Raw genomic sequence first — 23451 nt, forward strand, 5'->3', positions numbered from 1 at the left:
ATATAACGAGCCGTGCACCTGTGTGACATAACATGACCAGAGCTATAACGAGCCGTGCACCTGTGTGACATCACATGACCAGGGATATAACGAGCCGTGCACCTGTGTGACATAACATGACCAGAGCTATAACGAGCCGTGCACCTGTGTGACATCACATGACCAGGGATATAACGAGCCGTGCACCTGTGTGACATCACATGACCAGGGATATAACGAGCCGTGCACCTGTGTGACATCACATGACCAGGGATATAACGAGCCGTGCACCTGTGTGACATAACATGACCAGAGCTATAACGAGCCGTGCACCTGTGTGACATCACATGACCAGGGATATAACGAGCCGTGCACCTGTGTGACATCACATGACCAGGGATATTACGAGCCGTGCACCTGTGTGACATCACATGACCAGGGATATAGTGAGCCGCGCACCTGTGTGACATCACATGACCAGGGGTATAACGAGCCGTGCACCTGTGTGACATCACATGACCAGGGATATAACGAGCCGTGCACCTGTGTGACATCACATGACCAGGGATATAACGAGCCGTGCACCTGTGTGACATCACATGACCAGGGATATAACGAGCTGTGCACCTGTGTGACATCACATGACCAGGGATATAACGAGCCGTGCACCTGTGTGACATCACATGACAAGGGATATAACGAGCCGTGCACCTGTGTGACATCACATGACAGGGATATAACGAGCCGTGCACCTGTGTGACATCACATGACCAGGGATATAACGAGCCGTGCACCTGTGTGACATCACATGACCAGGGATATAACGAGCCGTGCACCTGTGTGACATCACATGACCAGGGATATAACGAGCTGTGCACCTGTGTGACATCACATGACCAGGGGTATAACGAGCCGTGCACCTGTGTGACATCACATGACCAGGGATATAACGAGCCGTGCACCTGTGTGACATCACATCACCAGGGATATAACGAGCCGTGCACCTGTGTGACATCACATGACCAGGGGATATAACGAGCCGTACACCTGTGTGACATCACATGACCAGGGATATAATGAGCCGTGCACCTGTGTGACATCACATGACAAGGGATATAACGAGCCGTGCACCTGTGTGACATCACATGACCAGGGATATAACGAGCCGTGCACCTGTGTGACATCACATGACCAGGGGTATAACGAGCCGTGCACCTGTGTGACATCACATGACCAGGGATATAACGAGCCGTGCACCTGTGTGACATCACATGACCAGGGATATAACGAGCCGTGCACCTGTGTGACATCACACGACCAAGGATATAAAGAGCCGTGCACCTGTGTGACATCACATGACCAGGGATATAACGAGCCGTGCACCTGTGTGACATCACATGACCAGGGATATAATGAGCCGTGCACCTGTGTGACATCACATGACCAGGGATATAACGAGCCGTGCACCTGTGTGACATCACATGACCAGGGATATAACGAGCCGTGCACCTGTGTGACATCACATGACCAGGGGATATAACGAGCCGTGCACCTGTGTGACATCACATGACCAGGGATATAATGAGCCGTGCACCTGTGTGACATCACATGACAAGGGATATAACGAGCCGTGCACCTGTGGGACATCACATGACCAGGGATATAACGAGCCGTGCACCAGTGTGACATCACATGACCAGGGATATAACGAGCCGTGCACCTGTGTGACATCACACGACCAAGGATATAACGAGCCGTGCACCTGTGTGACATCACATGACCAGGGATATAACGAGCCGTGCACCTGTGTGACATCACATGACGAGGGATATAGTGAGCCGCGCACCTGTGTGACATCACATGACAAGGGATATAACGAGCCGTGCACCTGTGTGACATCACATGACCAGGGATATAACGAGCTGTGCACCTGTGTGACATCACATGACCAGGGATATAACGAGCCGTGCACCTGTGTGACATCACATGACCAGGGATATAACGAGCCGTGCACCTGTGTGACATCACATGACCAGGGATATAATGAGCCGTGCACCTGTGTGACATCACATGACAAGGGATATAACGAGCCGTGCACCTGTGTGACATCACATGACCAGGGATATAACGAGCCGTGCACCTGTGTGACATCACATGACCAGGGATATAACGAGCCGTGCACCTGTGTGACATCACACGACCAAGGATATAACGAGCCGTGCACCTGTGTGACATCACATGACCAGGGATATAACGAGCCGTGCACCTGTGTGACATCACATGACCAGGGATATAACGAGCCGTGCACCTGTGTGACATCACATGACCAGGGGATATAACGAGCCGTGCACCTGTGTGACATCACATGACCAGGGATATAATGAGCCGTGCACCTGTGTGACATCACATGACAAGGGATATAACGAGCCGTGCACCTGTGTGACATCACATGACCAGGGATATAACGAGCCGTGCACCTGTGTGACATCACATGACCAGGGATATAACGAGCCGTGCACCTGTGTGACATCACACGACCAAGGATATAACGAGCCGTGCACCTGTGTGACATCACATGACCAGGGATATAACGAGCCGTGCACCTGTGTGACATCACATGACCAGGGATATAGTGAGCCGCGCACCTGTGTGACATCACATGACAAGGGATATAACGAACCGTGCACCTGTGTGACATCACATGACCAGGGATATAACGAGCTGTGCACCTGTGTGACATCACATGACCAGGGATATAACGAGCCGTGCACCTGTGTGACATCACATGACCAGGGATATAACGAGCTGTGCACCTGTGTGACATCACATGACCAGGGGTATAACGAGCCGTGCACCTGTGTGACATCACATGACCAGGGATATAACGAGCCGTGCACCTGTGTGACATCACATGACCAGGGATATAACGAGCCGTGCACCTGTGTGACATCACATGACCAGGGAAATAACGAGCTGTGCACCTGTGTGACATCACATGACCAGGGATATAACGAGCTGTGCACCTGTGTGACATTACATGACCAGGGATATAACGAGCCGTGCACCTGTGTGACATTACATGACCAGGGATATAACGAGCCGTGCACCTGTGTGACATCACATGACCAGGGATGTAACGAGCCGTGCACCTGTGTGACATTACATGACCAGGGATATAACAAGCCGTGCACCTGTGTGACCTCACATGACCAGAGATATAACGAGCCGTGCACCAGTGTGACATCACATGACCAGGGATATAACGAGCCGTGCACCTGTGTGACATCACATGGCCAGGGGTATAACGAGCCGTGCACCTGTGTGACATTACATGACCAGGGATATAACGAGCCGTGCACCTGTGTGACATCACATGACCAGGGATGTAACGAGCCGTGCACCTGTGTGACATCACATGCATAGGGATATAACGAGCCGTGCACCTGTGTGACATCACATGCATAGGGATATAACGAGCCGTGCACCTGTGTGACATCACATGACCAGGGATATAACGAGCCGCGCACCTGTGTGACACCACATGACCAGGGATATAACGAGCCGTGCACCTGTGTGACATCACATGACCAGGGATATAACGAGCCGTGCACCTGTGTGACATCACATGACAGGGATATAACGAGCCGTGCACCTGTGTGACATCACATGACCAGGGATATAACGAGCCGTGCACCTGTGTGACATCACATGACCAGGGATATAACGAGCCGTGCACCTGTGTGACATCACATGACCAGGGATATAACGAGCCGTGCACCTGTGTGACATCACACGACCAGGGATATAACAAGCCGTGCACCTGTGTGACATCACACGACCAGGGATATAACGAGCCGTGCACCTGTGTGACATCACATGACCAGGGGTATAACGAGCCGTGCACCTGTGTGACATCACATGACCAGGGATATAACGAGCCGTGCACCTGTGTGACATCTATGATATTCCCGGGAAGAAAACAATGAAGCTTTTCATAGAATGACAGCAAGCAGAGATCTAGAAAACTGTAAAGATTTCATAAAGAAAGTATATTGTAAATTATATTGGGAGACTGCATAATTTTACTTTATACAAACATTAACATTTATCTGCTTACTCTGGACTTCCCCTTTAATGACCTTTGTGGTTACATTAATGTAAATGGGAGCTGCAGTATCGCAGCATGACCACTACTTAGTATATGGCGCTGTCACGGCTGATCAGGACGGCCCTAACAATCTCCAATTATTAACCTCTACTCGACCGAGCGACCTCCTCTCCAGCCTTTGTCTTGTATTTATTAATAGAATAGACAAATATTTAGAGTATTTATTGCGCCACTTTAATTAGAACAAAAAGCCATCAGACTCCATCCTGATAATCCCGGGACATTCCTCATGGATCCGGCACCGGGACTGTGGGATCTTCTTATATCTGTTATCCGTGGCCTCCTTCCTTCTAATATCAACTTGTATAATTATGCTAATGAGCCTGAAGGGCTCTGCTGGGTGTTTCCAAAGCCCCTCCGTGCTGTAGCTTCACAGGCTGTTACACTTGAATACAGGTCTCCCCACTCACTGATAAGAGAGGGTGGCGAGGAGGGGGTTTGGTGAGACATGTTCTGCTCTGTGTAGCGGCCTATGAATCTGCGACAATGAGGGGCTCTGGAGGCCATGGATAAGACATATGAGAAGTCCCGGTGCCTGGAGCTAGGGGTGATGTCCCGGGATTATCCGGATGGAGTCTGATGGGAGATTTCCTTTGGAAACAAATGGTTTTGTTACTTTAATGCTCCTTATTTCTTCCTCTGTAGGAACATGTTTCCTTCCAATCTGGTGGAGGCCACTTTTAAGCAGGTGGGTGAGAGCCTGTATGGCTGATGTGTGTCCGCTCTCTTGTGTCTTACTGGATGTGGCACGTGGTCTGGGGAGGAAAAGTCTCGCTCGGCCTCCTGCAGCTTCTCTTATTCCCATTAATGCCACATTGATGACTTACTGCTAATTAAAAGGTTAATGATCCCATGAGGGGGTAAGTGTGAGTGGGGGTGGGGTATGTATGGCAGCTTGTGGCATAAATCTTAGTGCGCAGAGTAAGGTTGAAGGATTTATGATACTTAAATTTTAGATCAAAGTGCAGCAGCTTCTGGGCCCGTTTCCCCCTGTATCCCCTGTAGTTACCCCCCTGGTCACCACGTTCCCCCCTGTATCCTCTGTAGTTACCCCCCTGGTCACCACGTTCCCCCCTGTGTCCTCTGTAGTTACCCCCCTGGTCACCACGTTCCCCCTGTATCCTCTGTAGTTACCCCCCTGGTCACCACGTTCCCCCCTGTGTCCTCTGTAGTTACCCCCCTGGTCACCACGTTCCCCCTGTATCCCCTGTAGTTACCCCCTGGTCAGCACGTTCCCCCTGTATCCCCTGTAGTTACCCCCCGGTCACCACGTTCCCCCTGTATCCTCTGTAGTTACCCCCTGGTCACCACTTACCCCCTGTATCCTCTGTAGTTACCCCCCTGGTCACCACGTTCCCCCCTGTATCCTCTGTAGTTACCCCCTGGTCACCACTTACCCCCTGTATCCTCTGTAGTTACCCCCTGGTCACCACGTTCCCCCTGTATCCTCTGTAGTTACCCCCTGGTCACCACGTTCCCCCTGTATCCTCTGTAGTTACCCCCTGGTCACCACGTTCCCCCCTGTATCCTCTGTAGTTACCCCCCTGGTCACCACGTTCCCCCTGTATCCTCTGTAGTTACCCCCTGGTCACCACGTTCCCCCTGTATCCTCTGTAGTTACCCCCTGGTCACCACGTTCCCCCCTGTGTCCTCTGTAGTTACCCCCCTGGTCACCACGTTCCCCCTGTATCCTCTGTAGTTACCCCCCGGTCACCACGTTCCCCCTGTATCCTCTGTAGTTACCCCCCGGTCACCACGTTCCCCCTGTATCCTCTGTAGTTACCCCCCTGGTCACCACGTTTCCCCCTGTATCCTCTGTAGTTACCCCCTGGTCACCACGTTCCCCCTGTATCCTCTGTAGTTACCCCCTGGTCACCACGTTCCCCCTGTATCCTCTGTAGTTACCCCCCCGGTCACCACTTTCCCCCTGTATCCTCTGTAGTTACCCCCCGGTCACCACGTTCCCCCTGTATCCTCTGTAGTTACCCCCCTGGTCACCACATTCCCCCTGTATCCTCTGTAGTTACCCCCTGGTCACCACGTTCCCCCTGTATCCTCTGTAGTTACCCCCTGGTCACCACGTTCCCCCCTGTATCCTCTGTAGTTACCCCCTGGTCACCACGTTCCCCCTGTATCCTCTGTAGTTACCCCCCTGGTCACCACGTTCCCCCTGTATCCCCTGTAGTTACCCCCCTGGTCACCACGTTCCCCCTGTATCCCCTGTAGTTACCCCCTGGTCACCACGTTCCCCCTGTATCCTCTGTAGTTACCCCCCTGGTCACCACGTTCCCCCTGTATCCTCTGTAGTTACCCCCTGGTCACCACGTTCCCCCTGTATCCTCTGTAGTTACCCCCTGGTCACCACGTTCCCCCCTGTATCCTCTGTAGTTACCCCCTGGTCACCACGTTCCCCCTGTATCCTCTGTAGTTACCCCCTGGTCACCACGTTCCCCCCTGTATCCCCTGTAGTTACCCCCCGGTCACCACGTTCCCCCTGTATCCTCTGTAGTTACCCCCCCGGTCACCACGTTCCCCCCTGTATCCTCTGTAGTTACCCCCCGGTCACCACGTTCCCCCTGTATCCTCTGTAGTTACCCCCCCGGTCACCACGTTCCCCCCTGTATCCTCTGTAGTTACCCCCCGGTCACCACGTTCCCCCTGTATCCTCTGTAGTTACCCCCCTGGTCACCACGTTCCCCCTGTATCCTCTGTAGTTACCCCCCTGGTCACCACGTTCCCCCTGTATCCTCTGTAGTTACCCCCTGGTCACCACGTTCCCCCTGTATCCTCTGTAGTTACCCCCCTGGTCACCACGTTCCCCCTGTATCCTCTGTAGTTACCCCCCTGGTCACCACGTTCCCCCTGTATCCTCTGTAGTTACCCCCTGGTCACCACGTTCCCCCTGTATCCTCTGTAGTTACCCCCCCGGTCACCACGTTCCCCCTGTACCCTCTGTAGTTACCCCCCTGGTCACCACGTTCCCCCCTGTATCCTCTGTAGTTACCCCCCGGTCACCACGTTCCCCCTGTATCCTCTGTAGTTACCCCCTGTATCCTCTGTAGTTACCCCCCTGGTCACCACGTTCCCCCTGTATCCCCTGTAGTTACCCCCCCGGTCACCACGTTCCCCCTGTACCCTCTGTAGTTACCCCCCGGTCACCACGTTCCCCCTGTATCCTCTGTAGTTACCCCCTGGTCACCACGTTCCCCCTGTATCCTCTGTAGTTACCCCCCCGGTCACCACGTTCCCCCTGTATCCTCTGTAGTTACCCCCTGGTCACCACGTTCCCCCTGTATCCTCTGTAGTTACCCCCCGGTCACCACGTTCCCCCTGTATCCCCTGTAGTTACCCCCCGGTCACCACGTTCCCCCTGTATCCTCTGTAGTTACCCCCCGGTCACCACGTTCCCCCTGTATCCTCTGTAGTTACCCCCTGGTCACCACGTTCCCCCTGTATCCTCTGTAGTTACCCCCTGGTCACCACGTTCCCCCTGTATCCTCTGTAGTTACCCCCCGGTCACCACGTTCCCCCTGTATCCTCTGTAGTTACCCCCCTGGTCACCACGTTCCCCCTGTATCCTCTGTAGTTACCCCCTGGTCACCACGTTCCCCCTGTATCTTCTGTAGTTACCCCCTGGTCACCACGTTCCCCCTGTATCCTCTGTAGTTACCCCCCGGTCACCACGTTCCCCCTGTATCCTCTGTAGTTACCCCCTGGTCACCACGTTCCCCCTGTATCCTCTGTAGTTACCCCCTGGTCACCACGTTCTCCCTGTATCCCCTGTAGTTACCCCCTGGTCACCACGTTCCCCCTGTATCCTCTGTAGTTACCCCCCTGGTCACCACGTTCCCCCTGTATCCTCTGTAGTTACCCCCCTGGTCACCACGTTCCCCCTGTATCCTCTGTAGTTACCCCCTGGTCACCACGTTCCCCCTGTATCCTCTGTAGTTACCCCCCTGGTCACCACGTTCCCCCTGTATCCCCTGTAGTTACCCCCTGGTCACCACGTTCCCCCTGTATCCTCTGTAGTTACCCCCCTGGTCACCACGTTCCCTCCTGTATCCTCTGTAGTTACCCCCTGGTCACCACGTTCCCCCTGTATCCTCTGTAGTTACCCCCCTGGTCACCACGTTCCCCCTGTATCCCCTGTAGTTACCCCCTGGTCACCACGTTCCCCCTGTATCCTCTGTAGTTACCCCCCTGGTCACCACGTTCCCTCCTGTATCCTCTGTAGTTACCCCCTGGTCACCACGTTCCCCCTGTATCCTCTGTAGTTACCCCCTGGTCACCACGTTCCCCCTGTATCCCCTGTAGTTACCCCCTGGTCACCACGTTCCCCCTGTATCCTCTGTAGTTACCCCCCTGGTCACCACGTTCCCTCCTGTATCCTCTGTAGTTACCCCCTGGTCACCACGTTCCCCCTGTATCCCCTGTAGTTACCCCCTGGTCACCACGTTCCCCCTGTATCCCCTGTAGTTACCCCCTGGTCACCACGTTCCCCCTGTATCCTCTGTAGTTACCCCCCGGTCACCACGTTCCCCCTGTATCCTCTGTAGTTACCCCCTGGTCACCACGTTCCCCCCTGTATCCTCTGTAGTTACCCCCTGTACCCCTTCAATTACCCCCTGTAGTTCCCCCTGTACCTCCTGCAGTTACCCCCTGGTCACCACATTCCCCCTGTATCCTCTGTAGTTACCCCCTGGTCACCACGTTCCCCCCTGTGTCCTCTGTAGTTACCCCCCTGGTAACCACATTCCCCCTGTACCCTCTGTAGTTACCCCCTGGTCACCACGTTCCCCCCTGTATCCTCTGTAGTTACCCCCCGGTCACCACGTTCCCCCTGTACCCTCTGTAGTTACCCCCTGGTCACCACGTTCCCCCTGTACCCTCTGTAGTTACCCCCTGGTCACCACGTCCCCCCTGTACCCTCTGTAGTTACCCCCTGGTCACCACATTCCCCCTGTATCCTCTGTAGTTACCCCCTGGTCACCACTTACCCCCTGCAGGTACCCCCTGTAGTTACCCCCTGTAGTTACCCCTGTAGTTACCCCCTGTAGTTCCCCCTGTAGTTCCCCCTGTACCCCCTGCAGTTACCCCCTGTAGTTCCCCCTGTACCCCCTGTAGTTCCCCCTGTACCCCCTGCAGTTACCCCCTGTAGTTCCCCCCTGTGCCCCCTGCAGTTACCTTCTGTAGTTACCCCCTGTACCCCCTGTAGTTCCCCCTGTACCCCCTGCAGTTACCCCCTGTTGTTCCCCCTGTACCCCCTGCAGTTCCCCCCTGTACCCCCTGCAGTTCCCCCCTGTGCCCCCTGCAGTTCCCTCTGTACCCCCTGCAGTTCCCCCCTGCAGTTCCCCCCTGTAGTTACCCCCTTTACCCCCTGCAGTTACCCCCTGTAGTTACCCTCTGCAGTTAACCCCCTGTATCCCCTGCAGTTACCCCCTGTCCCCCCTGCAGTTACCCCCTGTAGTTACCCCCTGCAGTTCCCCCCTGTACCTCCTGTAGTTACCCCCTGTAGTTCCCCCTGTACCCCCTGTAGTTCCCCCTGCAGTTACCCCCTGCAGTTACCCCCTGCAGTTACCCCTTGCAGTTCCCCCCTGCAGTTACCCCCTGTAGTTACCCCCTGCAGTTCCCCCCTGTGCCCCCTGCAGTTCCCCCCTGCAGTTACCCCCTGTCCCCCCTGCAGTTACCCCCTGTAGTTACCTCCTGCAGTTCCCCCCTGTACCTCCTGTAGTTACCCCCTGTAGTTCCCCCTGTACCCCCTGTAGTTCCCCCTGTAGTTCCCCCTGCAGTTACCCCCTGCAGTTACCCCCTGCAGTTACCCCTTGCAGTTCCCCCCTGCAGTTACCCCCTGTAGTTACCCCCTGCAGTTCCCCCCTGTGCCTCCTGTAGTTCCCCCTGTGCCCCCTGCAGTTCCCCCCTGCAGTTACCCCCTGTAGTTCCCCCTGTACCCCCTGCAGATACCCCCTGTAGTCCCCCCCTGCAGTTACCCCCTGTAGTCCCCCCCTGCAGTTACCCCCTGTAGTCCCCCCCTGCAGTTACCCCCTGTAGTTCCCCCTGTACCCCCTGCAGTTACCCCCTGTAGTCCCCCCCTGCAGTTACCCCCTGTAGTCCCCCCCTGCAGTTACCCCCTGTAGTCCCCCCCTGCAGTTACCCCCTGTAGTTCCCCCTGTACCCCCTGCAGTTACCCCCTGTAGTTCCCCCTGTACCCCCTGCAGTTACCCCCTGCAGTTCCCCCTGCAGTTACCCCCTGTAGTTCCCCCTGTACCCCCTGCAGTTACCCCCTGTAGTCCCCCCCTGCAGTTACCCCCTGTAGTCCCCCCCTGTAGTCCCCCCCTGCAGTTACCCCCTGTAGTCCCCCCCTGCAGTCCCCCCCTGTAGTCCCCCCCTGCAGTCCCCCCCTGTAGTCCCCCCCTGCAGTTCCCCCCTGCAGTTACCCCCTGTAGTTACCCCCTGCAGTTCCCCCCTGTGCCTCCTGTAGTTCCCCCTGTGCCCCCTGCAGTTCCCCCCTGCAGTTACCCCCTGTAGTTCCCCCTGTACCCCCTGCAGATACCCCCTGTAGTCCCCCCCTGCAGTTACCCCCTGTAGTCCCCCCCTGCAGTTACCCCCTGTAGTCCCCCCCTGCAGTTACCCCCTGTAGTTCCCCCTGTACCCCCTGCAGTTACCCCCTGTAGTCCCCCCCTGCAGTTACCCCCTGTAGTCCCCCCCTGCAGTTACCCCCTGTAGTCCCCCCCTGCAGTTACCCCCTGTAGTTCCCCCTGTACCCCCTGCAGTTACCCCCTGTAGTTCCCCCTGTACCCCCTGCAGTTACCCCCTGCAGTTCCCCCTGCAGTTACCCCCTGTAGTTCCCCCTGTACCCCCTGCAGTTACCCCCTGTAGTCCCCCCCTGCAGTTACCCCCTGTAGTCCCCCCCTGTAGTCCCCCCCTGCAGTTACCCCCTGTAGTCCCCCCCTGCAGTCCCCCCCTGTAGTCCCCCCCTGCAGTCCCCCCCTGTAGTCCCCCCCTGCAGTTACCCCCTGGTAGCGATGCTCATACATTCTTGTTCTCTCTTTTAGTATCGCACCAAGAACGTCCCGGTGGTAAAAAGTGGGAAGACGACGTCCTCGGAAAGTATCACCCACAGAATCCTCATCTACGGGATCCAGGACGAGAACGGATCACATGTCCAGAACTTTGCTCTTGATATCACCCCCTCCCCAGACGTGGTCTACAAGTCCGAGCCCGGAACCAGCGAGGGGATGAATGTTCTGGGCATCGTCATATTCTCTGCCACCATGGGTAGGAGGCATCACCAGAAGTGCTAGAGGGAACCTGTCAGCAGGGGCCCCATTGTCACTACAGACCATCACCCCTGCAGTGCAAAAATGCTATAACTTACCTTACACCCTGACAAAATCCGGGGGTAGTCACAGGGGTTGGGCTTTGGTTTGGATGCATTTCAAAAAACAACATGTGACCTGTCTGTGCTGCACACTCCTCAGCCCTTAGTCCCCACCTTTGTGCTCTCATACAGCTCCTTCCTTCACAGAGGTCATGGTCTGTTGAGGTTGAGCGGGGGAGGAGCTGTACAGGAGCACAAAGGTGGGGGCTGAGAGCTGAGGAGTCTGCTGCACAGACAGGTCACATGTTGTTTTTTTAATCCAAACCAAAGCCCAACCCCTGTGACTACCCCAGGATTTTGTCAGGGTGCAAGGTAAGTTATAACACACAATTATACTGTAATGCAGGTGTAATGGGCTTCTACAACTGGTCTCTAGTGAAAATGAGGCCCCTGCTGACAGGTTCCCTTTAAGACCCAGGCCACACCTGACCCTAACACTGGATGAAGGTTCCTAGGACCCCCCCCCCCAGTTCTGGGAGTTTCCGGAGACGCACATTTATCTCAGTATTAGCCTCTTGCCTTAAAGGGGTTGTACCAAGTTAGAAAGTCATCCCCTTTCCACAGTATAGAGGACATCAAGCTGATCAGTGAGGGTCCGACTGCTGGGATCCCCACCGATCACATGAACCGGACCACCACAAGCGTCCTGCCACTCCACCCATTACAGGGGTTCTGCTCTCCAGGACATGTACAGGTCCTGCAGCTCCACCCATTACAGGGGCTTCTGCTCTCCACGACATGTACAGGCCCTGTAGCTCCACCCATTACAGGGGCTTCTGCTCTCCAGGACATGTACAGGCCCTGTAGCTCCACCCATTACAGGGGCTTCTGCTCTCCAGGACATGTACAGGCCCTGTAGCTCCACCCATTACTGGGGCTTCTGCTCTCCAGGACATGTACAGGTTCTGCAGCTCCACCCATTACAGGGGTTTCTGCTCTCCAGGACATGTACAGGTCCTGCAGCTCCACCCATTACAGGGGCTTCTGCTCTCCAGGGCATGTACAGGTCCTGCAGCTCCACCCATTACAGGGGCTTCTGCTCTCCAGGACATGTACAGGTCCTGCAGCTCCACCCATTACAGGGGTTTCTGCTCTCCAGGACATGTACAGGTTCTGCAGCTCCACCCATTACAGGGGTTTCTGCTCTCCAGGACATGTACAGGTCCTGCAGCTCCACCCATTACAGGGGTTTCTGCTCTCCAGGACATGTACAGGTCCTGCAGCTCCACCCATTACAGGGGCTTCTGCTCTCCAGGACATGTACAGGTCCTGCAGCTCCACCCATTACAGGGGCTTCTGCTTTCCAGGACATGTACAGGTTCTGCAGCTCCACCCATTACAGGGGCTTCTGCTCTCCATGACATGTACAGGTCCTGCAGCTCCACCCATTACAAGGGCTTCTGCTCTCCAGGACATGTACAGGTCCTGCAGCTTCACCCATTACAGGGGCTTCTGCTCTCCAGGACATGTACAGGTCCTGCAGCTCCACCCATTACAGGGGCTTCTGCTCTCCAGGACATGTACAGGTTCTGCAGCTCCACCCATTAGTGAGAACAGGACCCCCATTCTCTGGATTCCTGTGATCCATGAGGGACCGGACCCCCACTGATCCTCTGTCCTGCAGCTCCCAACATTTTGTGGGATGTAAGAGGGGCTGGTGGGGGCTCCGGGAAGGGCTCTGTCCCCTGTGTGGGATGTAAGAGGGGCTGACGGCTGCTGGTGGGGGCTCTGGGAAGGGCTCTATCCCCCGTGTGGGATGTAAGAGGGGCTGGTGGGGGCTCCGGGAAGGGCTCTATCCCCCGTGTGGGATGTAAGAGGGGCTGGTGGGGGCTCCGAGAAGGGCTCTATCCCCCGTGTGGGATGTAAGAGGGGCTGGTGGGGGCTCCGGGAAGGGCTCTATCCCCCGTGTGGGATGTAAGAGGGGCTGGTGGGGGGCTCCGAGAAGGGCTCTATCCCCCGTGTGGGATGTAAGAGGGGCTGGTGGGGGCTCCGGGAAGGGCTCTATCCCCCGTGTGGGATGTAAGAGGGGCTGGTGGGGGCTCCGGGAAGGGCTCTATCCCCTGTGTGGGATGTAAGAGGGGCTGGTGGGGGCTCCGGGAAGGGCTCTATCCCCCGTGTGGGATGTAAGAGGGGCTGGTGGGGGCTCCGGGAAGGGCTCTGTCCCCTGTGTGGGATGTAAGAGGGGCTGACGGCTGCTGGTGGGGGCTCTGGGAAGGGCTCTATCCCCCGTGTGGGATGTAAGAGGGGCTGGTGGGGGCTCCGGGAAGGGCTCTGTCCCCCGTGTGGGATGTAAGAGGGGTTGGTGAGGGCTCCGGGAAGGGCTCTGTCCCCTGTGTGGGATGTAAGAGGGGCTGACGGCTGCTGGTGGGGGCTCTGGGAAGGGCTCTATCCCCCGTGTGGGATGTAAGAGGGGCTGGTGGGGGCTCCGGGAAGGGCTCTGTCCCCCGTGTGGGATGTAAGAGGGGCTGGTGGGGGCTCCGGGAAGGGCTCTGTCCCATGATGCTGGGTCCGGCGCTGTACCTCTCCGCCTCTGCCTTCCAGGTATAATGCTGGGCCGCATGGGGACGAGCGGGGTTCCTCTCGTCAGCTTCTGCCAGTGCCTCAACGAGTCTGTCATGAAAATCGTAGCCGTCGCCGTCTGGTGAGTCTTATTTTCCATTTTTCTAAACATTTTGGGGGTGAAGTTTTGTCCCAGTTTCCATGGACCTTGTGACCGCTGCCTCCGGTTGTGTTGCAGGTATTTTCCCTTCGGGATCGTCTTCCTCATTGCCGGGAAGATCCTGGAAATGGACGACCCCACAGCCATCGGGAAGAAGCTGGGATTCTACGCCATCACGGTGGTGTGTGGTCTGGTGGTGCACGGGCTCTTCATCCTGCCCCTCATGTATCTCCTCATCACCAAGAAGAACCCAATTGTCTTCATCCGAGGAGTCCTCCAGGCTCTGCTCATAGCCCTGGCCACGTCCTCCAGGTATAACCTGCTGCCTGCAGATAGGACACTATGTACAATGTGCTCAGCTCCTCCTGCTCTATAACATGCTGCCTGCAGATAGGACACTATGTACAATCTGCTCAGCTCCTCCTGCTCTATAACATGCTGCCTGCAGATAGGACACTATGTACAATCTGCTCAGCTCCCCCTGCTCTATAACATGCTGCCTGCAGATAGGACACTATGTACAATGTGCTCAGCTCCTCCTGCTCTATAACATGCTGCCTGCAGATAGGTCACTATGTACAATGTGCTCAGCTCCTCCTGCTCTATAACATGCTGTCTGCAGATAGGACACTATGTACAATCTGCTCAGCTCCTCCTGCTCTATAACATTCTGCCTATAGATAGGACACTATGTACAAGGTGCTCAGCTCCTCCTGCTCTATAACCTGCTGCCTGCAGATAGGACACTATGTACAATGTGCTCAGCTCCTCCTGCTCTATAACATGCTGTCTGCAGATAGGACACTATGTACAATCTGCTCAGCTCCTCCTGCTCTATAACATGCTGCCTGCAGATAGGACACTATGTACAAGGTGCTCAGCTCCTCCTGCTCTATAACATTCTGCCTATAGATAGGACACTATGTACAAGGTGCTCAGCTCCTCCTGCTCTATAACATGCTGCCTGCAGATAGGACACTATGTACAAGGTGCTCAGCTCCTCCTGCTCTATAACATTCTGCCTATAGATAGGACACTATGTACAAGGTGCTCAGCCCCTCCTGCTCTATAACATGCTGCCTGCAGATAGGACACTATGTACAAGGTGCTCAGCTCCTCCTGCTCTATAACATTCTGCCTATAGATAGGACACTATGTACAAGGTGCTCAGCTCCTCCTGCTCTATAACATTCTGCCTATAGATAGGACACTATGTACAAGGTGCTCAGCTCCTCCTGCTCTATAACATGCTGCCTGCAGATAGGACACTATGTACAATCTGCTCAGCTCCTCCTGCTCTATAACATGCTGCCTGCAGATAGGACACTATGTACAATCTGCTCAGCTACTCCTGCTCTAACACATGCTGCCTGCAGATAGGACACTATGTACAATGTGCTCAGCTCCCCCTGCTCTATAACATGCTGCCTGCAGATAGGACACTATGTACAATCTGCTCAGCTCCTCCTGCTCTATAACATGCTGCCTACAGATAGGACACTATGTACAATCTGCTCAGCTCCTCCTGCTCTATAACATGCTGCCTGCAGATAGGACACTATGTACAATCTGCTCCACTCCTCCTGCTCTATAACATGCTGCCTGCAGATAGGACACTATATACAATCTGCTCCACTCCTCCTGCTCTATAACATGCTGCCTGCAGATAGGACACTATATACAATCTGCTCCACTCCTCCTGCTCTATAACATGCTGCCTGCAGATAGGACACTGTGTACAATCTGCTCAGCTCCTCCTGCTCTATAACATGCTGCCTGCAGATAGGATACTATGTACAATCTGCTCAGCTTCTCCTGCTCTATAACATGCTGCCTGCAGATAGGACACTATGTACACTGTGCTCAGCTCCTCCTGCTCTATAACATGCTGCCTGCAGATAGGACACTATGTACATTCTACTCAGCTCCTCCTGCTCTATAACATGCTGCCTGCAGATAGGACACTATGTACATTCTACTCAGCTCCTCCTGCTCTATAACATGCTGCCTGCAGATAGGACACTATATACAATCTGCTCAGCTCTTCCTGCTCTATAACATGCTGCCTGCAGATAGGACACTATATACAATCTGCTCCACTCCTCCTGCTCTATAACATGCTGCCTGCAGATAGGACACTGTGTACAATCTGCTCAGCTCCTCCTGCTCTATAACATGCTGCCTGCAGATAGGATACTATGTACAATCTGCTCAGCTCCTCCTGCTCTATAACATGCTGCCTGCAGATAGGACACTATGTACACTGTGCTCAGCTCCTCCTGCTCTATAACATGCTGCCTGCAGATAGGACACTATGTACACTGTGCTCAGCTTCTCCTGCTCTATAACATGCTGCCTGCAGATAGGACACTATGTACACTGTGCTCAGCTCCTCCTGCTTTATAACATGCTGCCTGCAGATAGGACACTATGTATATTCTACTCAGCTCCTCCTGCTCTATAACATGCTGCCTGCAGATAGGACACTATGTACAATGTGCTCAGCTCCTCCTGCTCTATAACATGCTGCCTGCAGATAGGACACTATGTACATTCTACTCAGCTCCTCCTGCTCTATAACCTGCTGCCTGCAGATAGGACACTATGTACAATGTGCTCAGCTCCTCCTGCTCTATAACATGCTGCCTGCAGATAGGACACTATATACAATGTGCTCAGCTCCTCCTGCTGTATAACATGCTGCCTGCAGATAGGACAGTATGTTGAACATGACCGGATCCCTTTACACTGATTGGATTTCCTCTGATTATATAATATTACCTCCAGGACGTGTTTCCCTGTGAGTTTCCGTTACATTTCTTGCTCTTCCTTTTGTTTGGGATTACAGATTCCTCGGCAATTATCTTCATTATCTCCCGGCGCACGATCTGTTCTCTATTACATGACATAATGGTGCAATAGTCTGCAGATGTTTCATATTAACGGTGACTGCACAGGTATCGGCCCTGACATGTCATCTAAACGGCGCTAAACCTGTGTGACCGCGCGCCTTCCCTTATATCAGTGGTGGGGAACCTGTGGCACGGGTGCCAGAGGTGGCACTCAGAGCCCTCTATATGGGCACTCAGAGCCCTCTATATGGGCACTCAGAGCCCTCTATATGGGCACTCAGAGCCCTCTATATGGGCACTCAGAGCCCTCTTTATGGGCACTCAGAGCCCTCTATATGGGCACTCAGAGCCCTCTATATGGGCACTCAGAGCCCTCTATATGGGCACTCAGAGCCCTCTATATGGGCACTCAGAGCCCTCTTTGTGGGCACTCAGAGCCCTTTCTGTGGGCACTCAGAGCCCTTTCTGTGGGCACTCAGAGCCCTTTCTGTGGGCACTCAGAGCCCTCTATATGGGCACTCAGAGCCCTCTATATGGGCACTCAGAGCCCTCTTTATGGGCACTCAGAGCTCACCAAACACTGAATCTTCCTGCAGTCCCAGGCAACTTGGAGAGAAGCTGTAATGAAAGTCTGAATTTGCCCTCCTTCTTTCAACTGTATTGGTGGCCTCAGGCGGCCACGTTGGCACTTTGGGCAACTTTGGTTGTAGTTTGGGCACTCGGTCTCTAAAAGGTTCCCCATCACTGCCTTATATCATCCGAACTAAGGCAAAGAGCGAGCTGCACAGCAATAAATGGGTTAATCAGGAACAGACGGCGCATCCGCACTCATAGGAGATTATATAAAACATGAATTACATGCAAACTTCTCCGTACATAGAATGTTCTGTGTGGCTCTTGTGCACTGCTGCTCTGTAATGTTCTTAGTTCTGCTGCTCTGTAATGTTCTCAGTTCTGCTGCTCTGTAATGTTCTTAGTTCTGCTGCTCTGTAATGTTCTTAGTTCTGCTGCTCTGTAATGTTCTCAGTTCTGCTGCTCTGTAATGTTCTCAGGTCTGCTGCTCTGTAATGTTCTTAGTTCTGCTGCTCTGTAATGTTCTTAGTTCTGCTGCTCTGTAATGTTCTCAGTTCTGCTGCTCTGTAATGTTCTTAGTTCTGCTGCTCTGTAATGTTCTCAGTTCTGCTGCTCTGTAATGTTCTCAGGTCTGCTGCTCTGTAATGTTCTTAGTTCTGCTGCTCTGTAATGTTCTTAGTTCTGCTGCTCTGTAATGTTCTTAGTTCTGCTGCTCTGTAATGTTTTTAGTTCTGCTGCTCTGTAATGTTTTTAGTTCTGCTGCTCTGTAATGTTCTTAGTTCTGCTGCTCTGTAATGTTTTTAGTTCTGCTGCTCTGTAATGTTCTTAGTTCTGCTGCTCTGTAATGTTCTCAGTTCTGCTGCTCTGTAATGTTCTCAGTTCTGCTGCTCTGTAATGTTCTCAGTTCTGCTGCTCTGTAATGTTCTCAGTTCTGCTGCTCTGTAATGTTCTTAGTTCTGCTGCTCTGTAATGTTCTTAGTTCTGCTGCTCTGTAATGTTCTCAGTTCTGCTGCTCTGTAATGTTCTTAGTTCTGCTGCTCTGTAATGTTCTCAGTTCTGCTGCTCTGTAATGTTCTCAGGTCTGCTGCTCTGTAATGTTCTCAGTTCTGCTGCTCTGTAATGTTCTTAGTTCTGCTGCTCTGTAATGTTCTTAGTTCTGCTGCTCTGTAATGTTCTTAGTTCTGCTGCTCTGTAATGTTTTTAGTTCTGCTGCTCTGTAATGTTTTTAGTTCTGCTGCTCTGTAATGTTCTTAGTTCTGCTGCTCTGTAATGTTCTTAGTTCTGCTGCTCTGTAATGTTCTCAGGTCTGCTGCTCTGTAATGTTCTTAGTTCTGCTGCTCTGTAATGTTCTTAGTTCTGCTGCTCTGTAATGTTCTTAGTTCTGCTGCTCTGTAATGTTCTTAGTTCTGCTGCTCTGTAATGTTCTCAGTTCTGCTGCTCTGTAATGTTCTCAGTTCTGCTGCTCTGTAATGTTCTCAGTTCTGCTGCTCTGTAATGTTTTTAGTTCTGCTGCTCTGTAATGTTCTTAGTTCTGCTGCTCTGTAATGTTCTCAGTTCTGCTGCTCTGTAATGTTCTCAGTTCTGCTGCTCTGTAATGTTCTTAGTTCTGCTGCTCTGTAATGTTCTTAGTTCTGCTGCTCTGTAATGTTCTTAGTTCTGCTGCTCTGTAATGTTCTTAGATCTGCTGCTCTGTAATGTTCTCAGTTCTGTTGCTCTGTAAAGTTCTTTGTTCTGCTGCTCTGTAATGTTCTTAGTTCTGCTGCTCTGTAATGTTCTCGGTTCTGCTGCTCTGTGATGTTCTCGGTTCTGCTGCTCTGTAATGTTCTCGGTTCTGCTGCTCTGTAATGTTCTTAGTTCTGCTGCTCTGTAATGTTCTCAGTTCTGCTGCTCTGTAATGTTCTCAGTGCTGCTGCTCTGTAATGTTCTCAGTTCTGCTGCTCTCTAATGTTCTCAGTTCTGCTGCTCTGTAATGTTCTCGGTTCTGCTGCTCTGTAATGTTCTTAGTTTTGCTGCTCTGTAATGTTCTTAGTTCTGCTGCTCTCTAATGTTCTCAGTTCTGCTGCTCTGTAATGTTCTCAGTTCTGCTGCTCTGTAATGTTCTCGGTTCTGCTGCTCTGTAATGTTCTCAGTTCTGCTGCTCTCTAATGTTCTCAGTTCTGCTGCTCTGTAATGTTCTCGGTTCTGCTGCTCTGTAATGTTCTTAGTTTTGCTGCTCTGTAATGTTCTTAGTTCTGCGACGCTGCCCATCACCTTCAAGTGTCTTCTGGAGAACAACCACATTGACAGACGCATCGCAAGGTTCGTGCTGCCAGTCGGAGCCACAATCAACATGGACGGAACCGCGTTGTACGAAGCCGTCGCCGCCATCTTTATCGCACAAGTCAACAATTATGAGCTGGATTTTGGGCAGATCATCACCATCAGGTGAGTAGTACATAGCCAAAAGCCACTGTGGGTGGTACAGGGTGCCCACCTACCACCGAGAGAGATCTGTCAGCACCTGCTTGTGTCACCAGACCCCTCCCCTAACCCCTGGGGGTCCCGGTGACCAGACCCCCTCCCCTAACCCCTGGGGGTCCCGGTGACCAGACCCCCTCCCCTAACCCCTGGAGATCCCGGTGACCAGACCCCTCCCCTAACCCCTGGAGATCCCGGTGACCAGACCCCCTCCCCTAACCCATGGGGGTCCCGGTGACCAGACCCCCTCCCCTAACCCCTGGAGATCCCGGTGACCAGACCCCTCCCCTAACCCCTGGAGATCCCGGTGACCAGACCCCTCCCCTAACCCCTGGAGGTCCTGGTGACCAGACCCCCTCCCCTAACCCCTGGAGATCCCGGTGACCAGACCCCTCCCCTAACCCCTGGAGGTCCTGGTGACCAGACCCCCTCCCCTAACCCCTGGAGGTCCCGGTGACCACACCCCCTCCCCTGGAGGTCCCGGTGACCAGACCCCCTCCCCTAACCCCTGGAGGTCCTGGTGACCAGACCCCCTCCCCTAACCCCTGGAGGTCCCTGTGACCAGACCCCCTCCCCTAACCCCTGGAGGTCCCTGTGACCAGACCCCCTCCTCTAACCCCTGGAGGTCCCTGTGACCAGACCCCCTCCCCTAACCCCTGGAGGTCCTGGTGACCAGACCCCCTCCCCTAACCCCTGGAGGTCCTGGTGACCAGACCCCCTCCCCTAACCCCTGGAGGTCCTGGTGACCAGACCCCCTCCCCTAACCCCTGGGGGTCCTGGTGACCAGACCCCCTCCCCTAACCCCTGGGGGTCCTGGTGACCAGACCCCCTCCCCTAACCCCTGGAGGTCCCGGTGACCAGACCCCTCCCCTAACCCCTGGAGGTCCCGGTGACCAGACCCCCTCCCCTAACCCCTGGAGGTCCTGGTGACCAGACCCCCTCCCCTAACCCCTGGGGGTCCTGGTGACCAGACCCCCTCCCCTAACCCCTGGAGGTCCCGGTGACCAGACCCCTCCCCTAACCCCTGGAGGTCCTGGTGACCAGACCCCCTCCCCTAACCCCTGGAGGTCCCGGTGACCAGACCCCCTCCCCTGGAGGTCCCGGTGACCAGACCCCCTCCCCTGGAGGTCCCGGTGACCAGACCCCCTCCCCTAACCCCTGGAGGTCCTGGTGACCAGACCCCCTCCCCTAACCCCTGGAGGTCCCGGTGACCAGACCCCCTCCCCTGGAGGTCCCGGTGACCAGACCCCCTCCCCTAACTCCTGGAGGTCCCGGTGACCAGACCCCCTCCCCTAACCCCTGGAGGTCCTGGTGACCAGACCCCCTCCCCTAACCCCTGGAGGTCCCGGTGACCAGACCCCCTCCCCTAACCCCTGGAGGTCCCGGTGACCACACCCCCTCCCCTGGAGGTCCCGGTGACCAGACCCCCTCCCCTAACCCCTGGAGGTCCCGGTGACCAGACCCCCTCCCCTAACCCCTGGAGGTCCTGGTGACCAGACCCCCTCCCCTAACCCCTGGAGGTCCCGGTGACCAGACCCCCTCCCCTAACCCCTGGAGGTCCCGGTGACCAGACCCCCTCCCCTAACCCCTGGAGGTCCTGGTGACCAGACCCCCTCCCCTAACCCCTGGAGGTCCCGGTGACCAGACCCCCTCCCCTAACCCCTGGAGGTCCCGGTGACCAGACCCCCTCCCCTAATCCCTGGAGGTCCCGGTGACCAGACCCCCTCCCCTAACCCCTGGAGGTCCTGGTGACCAGACCCCCTCCCCTAACCCCTGGAGGTCCTGGTGACCAGACCCCCTCCCCTAACCCCTGGAGGTCCCGGTGACCAGACCCCCTCCCCTAACCCCTGGAGGTCCCGGTGACCACACCCCCTCCCCTGGAGGTCCCGGTGACCAGACCCCCTCCCCTAACCCCTGGAGGTCCCGGTGACCAGACCCCCTCCCCTAACCCCTGGAGGTCCTGGTGACCAGACCCCCTCCCCTAACCCCTGGAGGTCCCGGTGACCAGACCCCCTCCCCTAACCCCTGGAGGTCCCGGTGACCAGACCCCCTCCCCTAACCCCTGGAGGTCCTGGTGACCAGACCCCCTCCCCTAACCCCTGGAGGTCCCGGTGACCAGACCCCCTCCCCTAACCCCTGGAGGTCCTGGTGACCAGACCCCCTCCCCTAATCCCTGGAGGTCCCGGTGACCAGACCCCCTCCCCTAACCCCTGGAGGTCCCGGTGACCACACCCCCTCCCCTAACCCCTGGAGGTCCCGGTGACCAGACCCCCTCCCCTAACCCCTGGAGGTCCTGGTGACCAGACCCCAAGCCGAAGAAATGAAATATATACTGATTATAATTTTCTGATTTCTCTGTCCCCCCAGTATTACAGCCACGGCGGCCAGTATCGGGGCGGCGGGGATCCCCCAGGCCGGCCTGGTTACCATGGTGATTGTGCTGACCTCTGTCGGCCTCCCCACTGATGACATTACCCTGATTATCGCCGTGGACTGGGCGCTGTGAGTACTTTATACAGACATTACATTCATGTAACAGTTTATTACAAAATACAATGAAATATCTTCTACTCCCGCCCTGGCTCCGGCCTACACATTGTATTTTACTAGGGACCGATTCCGGACCATGATTAATGTGCTGGGGGACGCGCTGGCAGCCGGGATTATGGCGCACATCTGCAGGAAGGACTTTGCCAAGCAAAGCGATGAGGTAAAATAATGTAGATCCGGGCTTAAAGGGACCGTCCATCTAATTAACAAGGTTTTATTTCTTCTCGTTATATTAACTGATAAGCTGTGACATCATCTATTGTCAGTAGTGATGTAATGATGGGTCAGTGTTATCTATATAGAGGTCATTGTACAGGGAGGGGGAGGAGATAAGCTGTGACATCATCTATTGTCAGTAGTGATGTAATGATGGGTCAGTGTTATCTATATAGAGGTCATTGTACAGGGAGGGGGAGGAGATAAGCTGTGACATCATCTATTGTCAGTAGTGATGTAATGATGGGTCAGTGTTATCTATATAGAGGTCATTGTACAGGGAGGGGGAGGAGATAAGCTGTGACATCATCTATTGTCAGTAGTGATGTAATGATGGGTCAGTGTTATCTATATAGAGGTCATTGTACAGGGAGGGGGGAGGAGATAAGCTGTGACATCATCTATTGTCAGTAGTGATGTAATGATGGGTCAGTGTTATCTATATAGAGGTCATTGTACAGGGAGGGGGAGGAGATAAGCTGTGACATCATCTATTGTCAGTAGTGATGTAATGATGGCTCAGTGTTATCTATATAGAGGTCATTGTACAGGAGGGGGAGGAGATAAGCTGTGACATCATCTATTGTCAGTAGTGATGTAATGATGGGTCAGTGTTATC

General features: G+C 54.5%; 1 protein-coding gene across 3 annotated transcripts in view; it reads left to right on the forward strand.

Moving 5' to 3' along the window:
- The window catches only part of SLC1A7 (solute carrier family 1 member 7), an 88335-nt gene that overhangs the window by 47197 nt on the left and 17687 nt on the right, over nucleotides 1–23451 (forward strand). For all 3 annotated transcript variants that reach the window (XM_072128354.1, XM_072128352.1, XM_072128353.1), the window contains exons 4-10: nucleotides 4793–4835; nucleotides 11200–11422; nucleotides 14067–14166; nucleotides 14263–14496; nucleotides 19839–20033; nucleotides 22434–22568; nucleotides 22677–22776. In XM_072128354.1, coding sequence (XP_071984455.1) covers nucleotides 4793–4835; nucleotides 11200–11422; nucleotides 14067–14166; nucleotides 14263–14496; nucleotides 19839–20033; nucleotides 22434–22568; nucleotides 22677–22776 — 1030 coding nt within the window. The remainder of the gene's footprint in view (nucleotides 1–4792; nucleotides 4836–11199; nucleotides 11423–14066; nucleotides 14167–14262; nucleotides 14497–19838; nucleotides 20034–22433; nucleotides 22569–22676; nucleotides 22777–23451) is intronic.

This window comes from Engystomops pustulosus, chromosome 10, assembly GCF_040894005.1.
Source record: "Engystomops pustulosus chromosome 10, aEngPut4.maternal, whole genome shotgun sequence".
Classification (NCBI taxonomy): domain Eukaryota; kingdom Metazoa; phylum Chordata; class Amphibia; order Anura; family Leptodactylidae; genus Engystomops; species Engystomops pustulosus.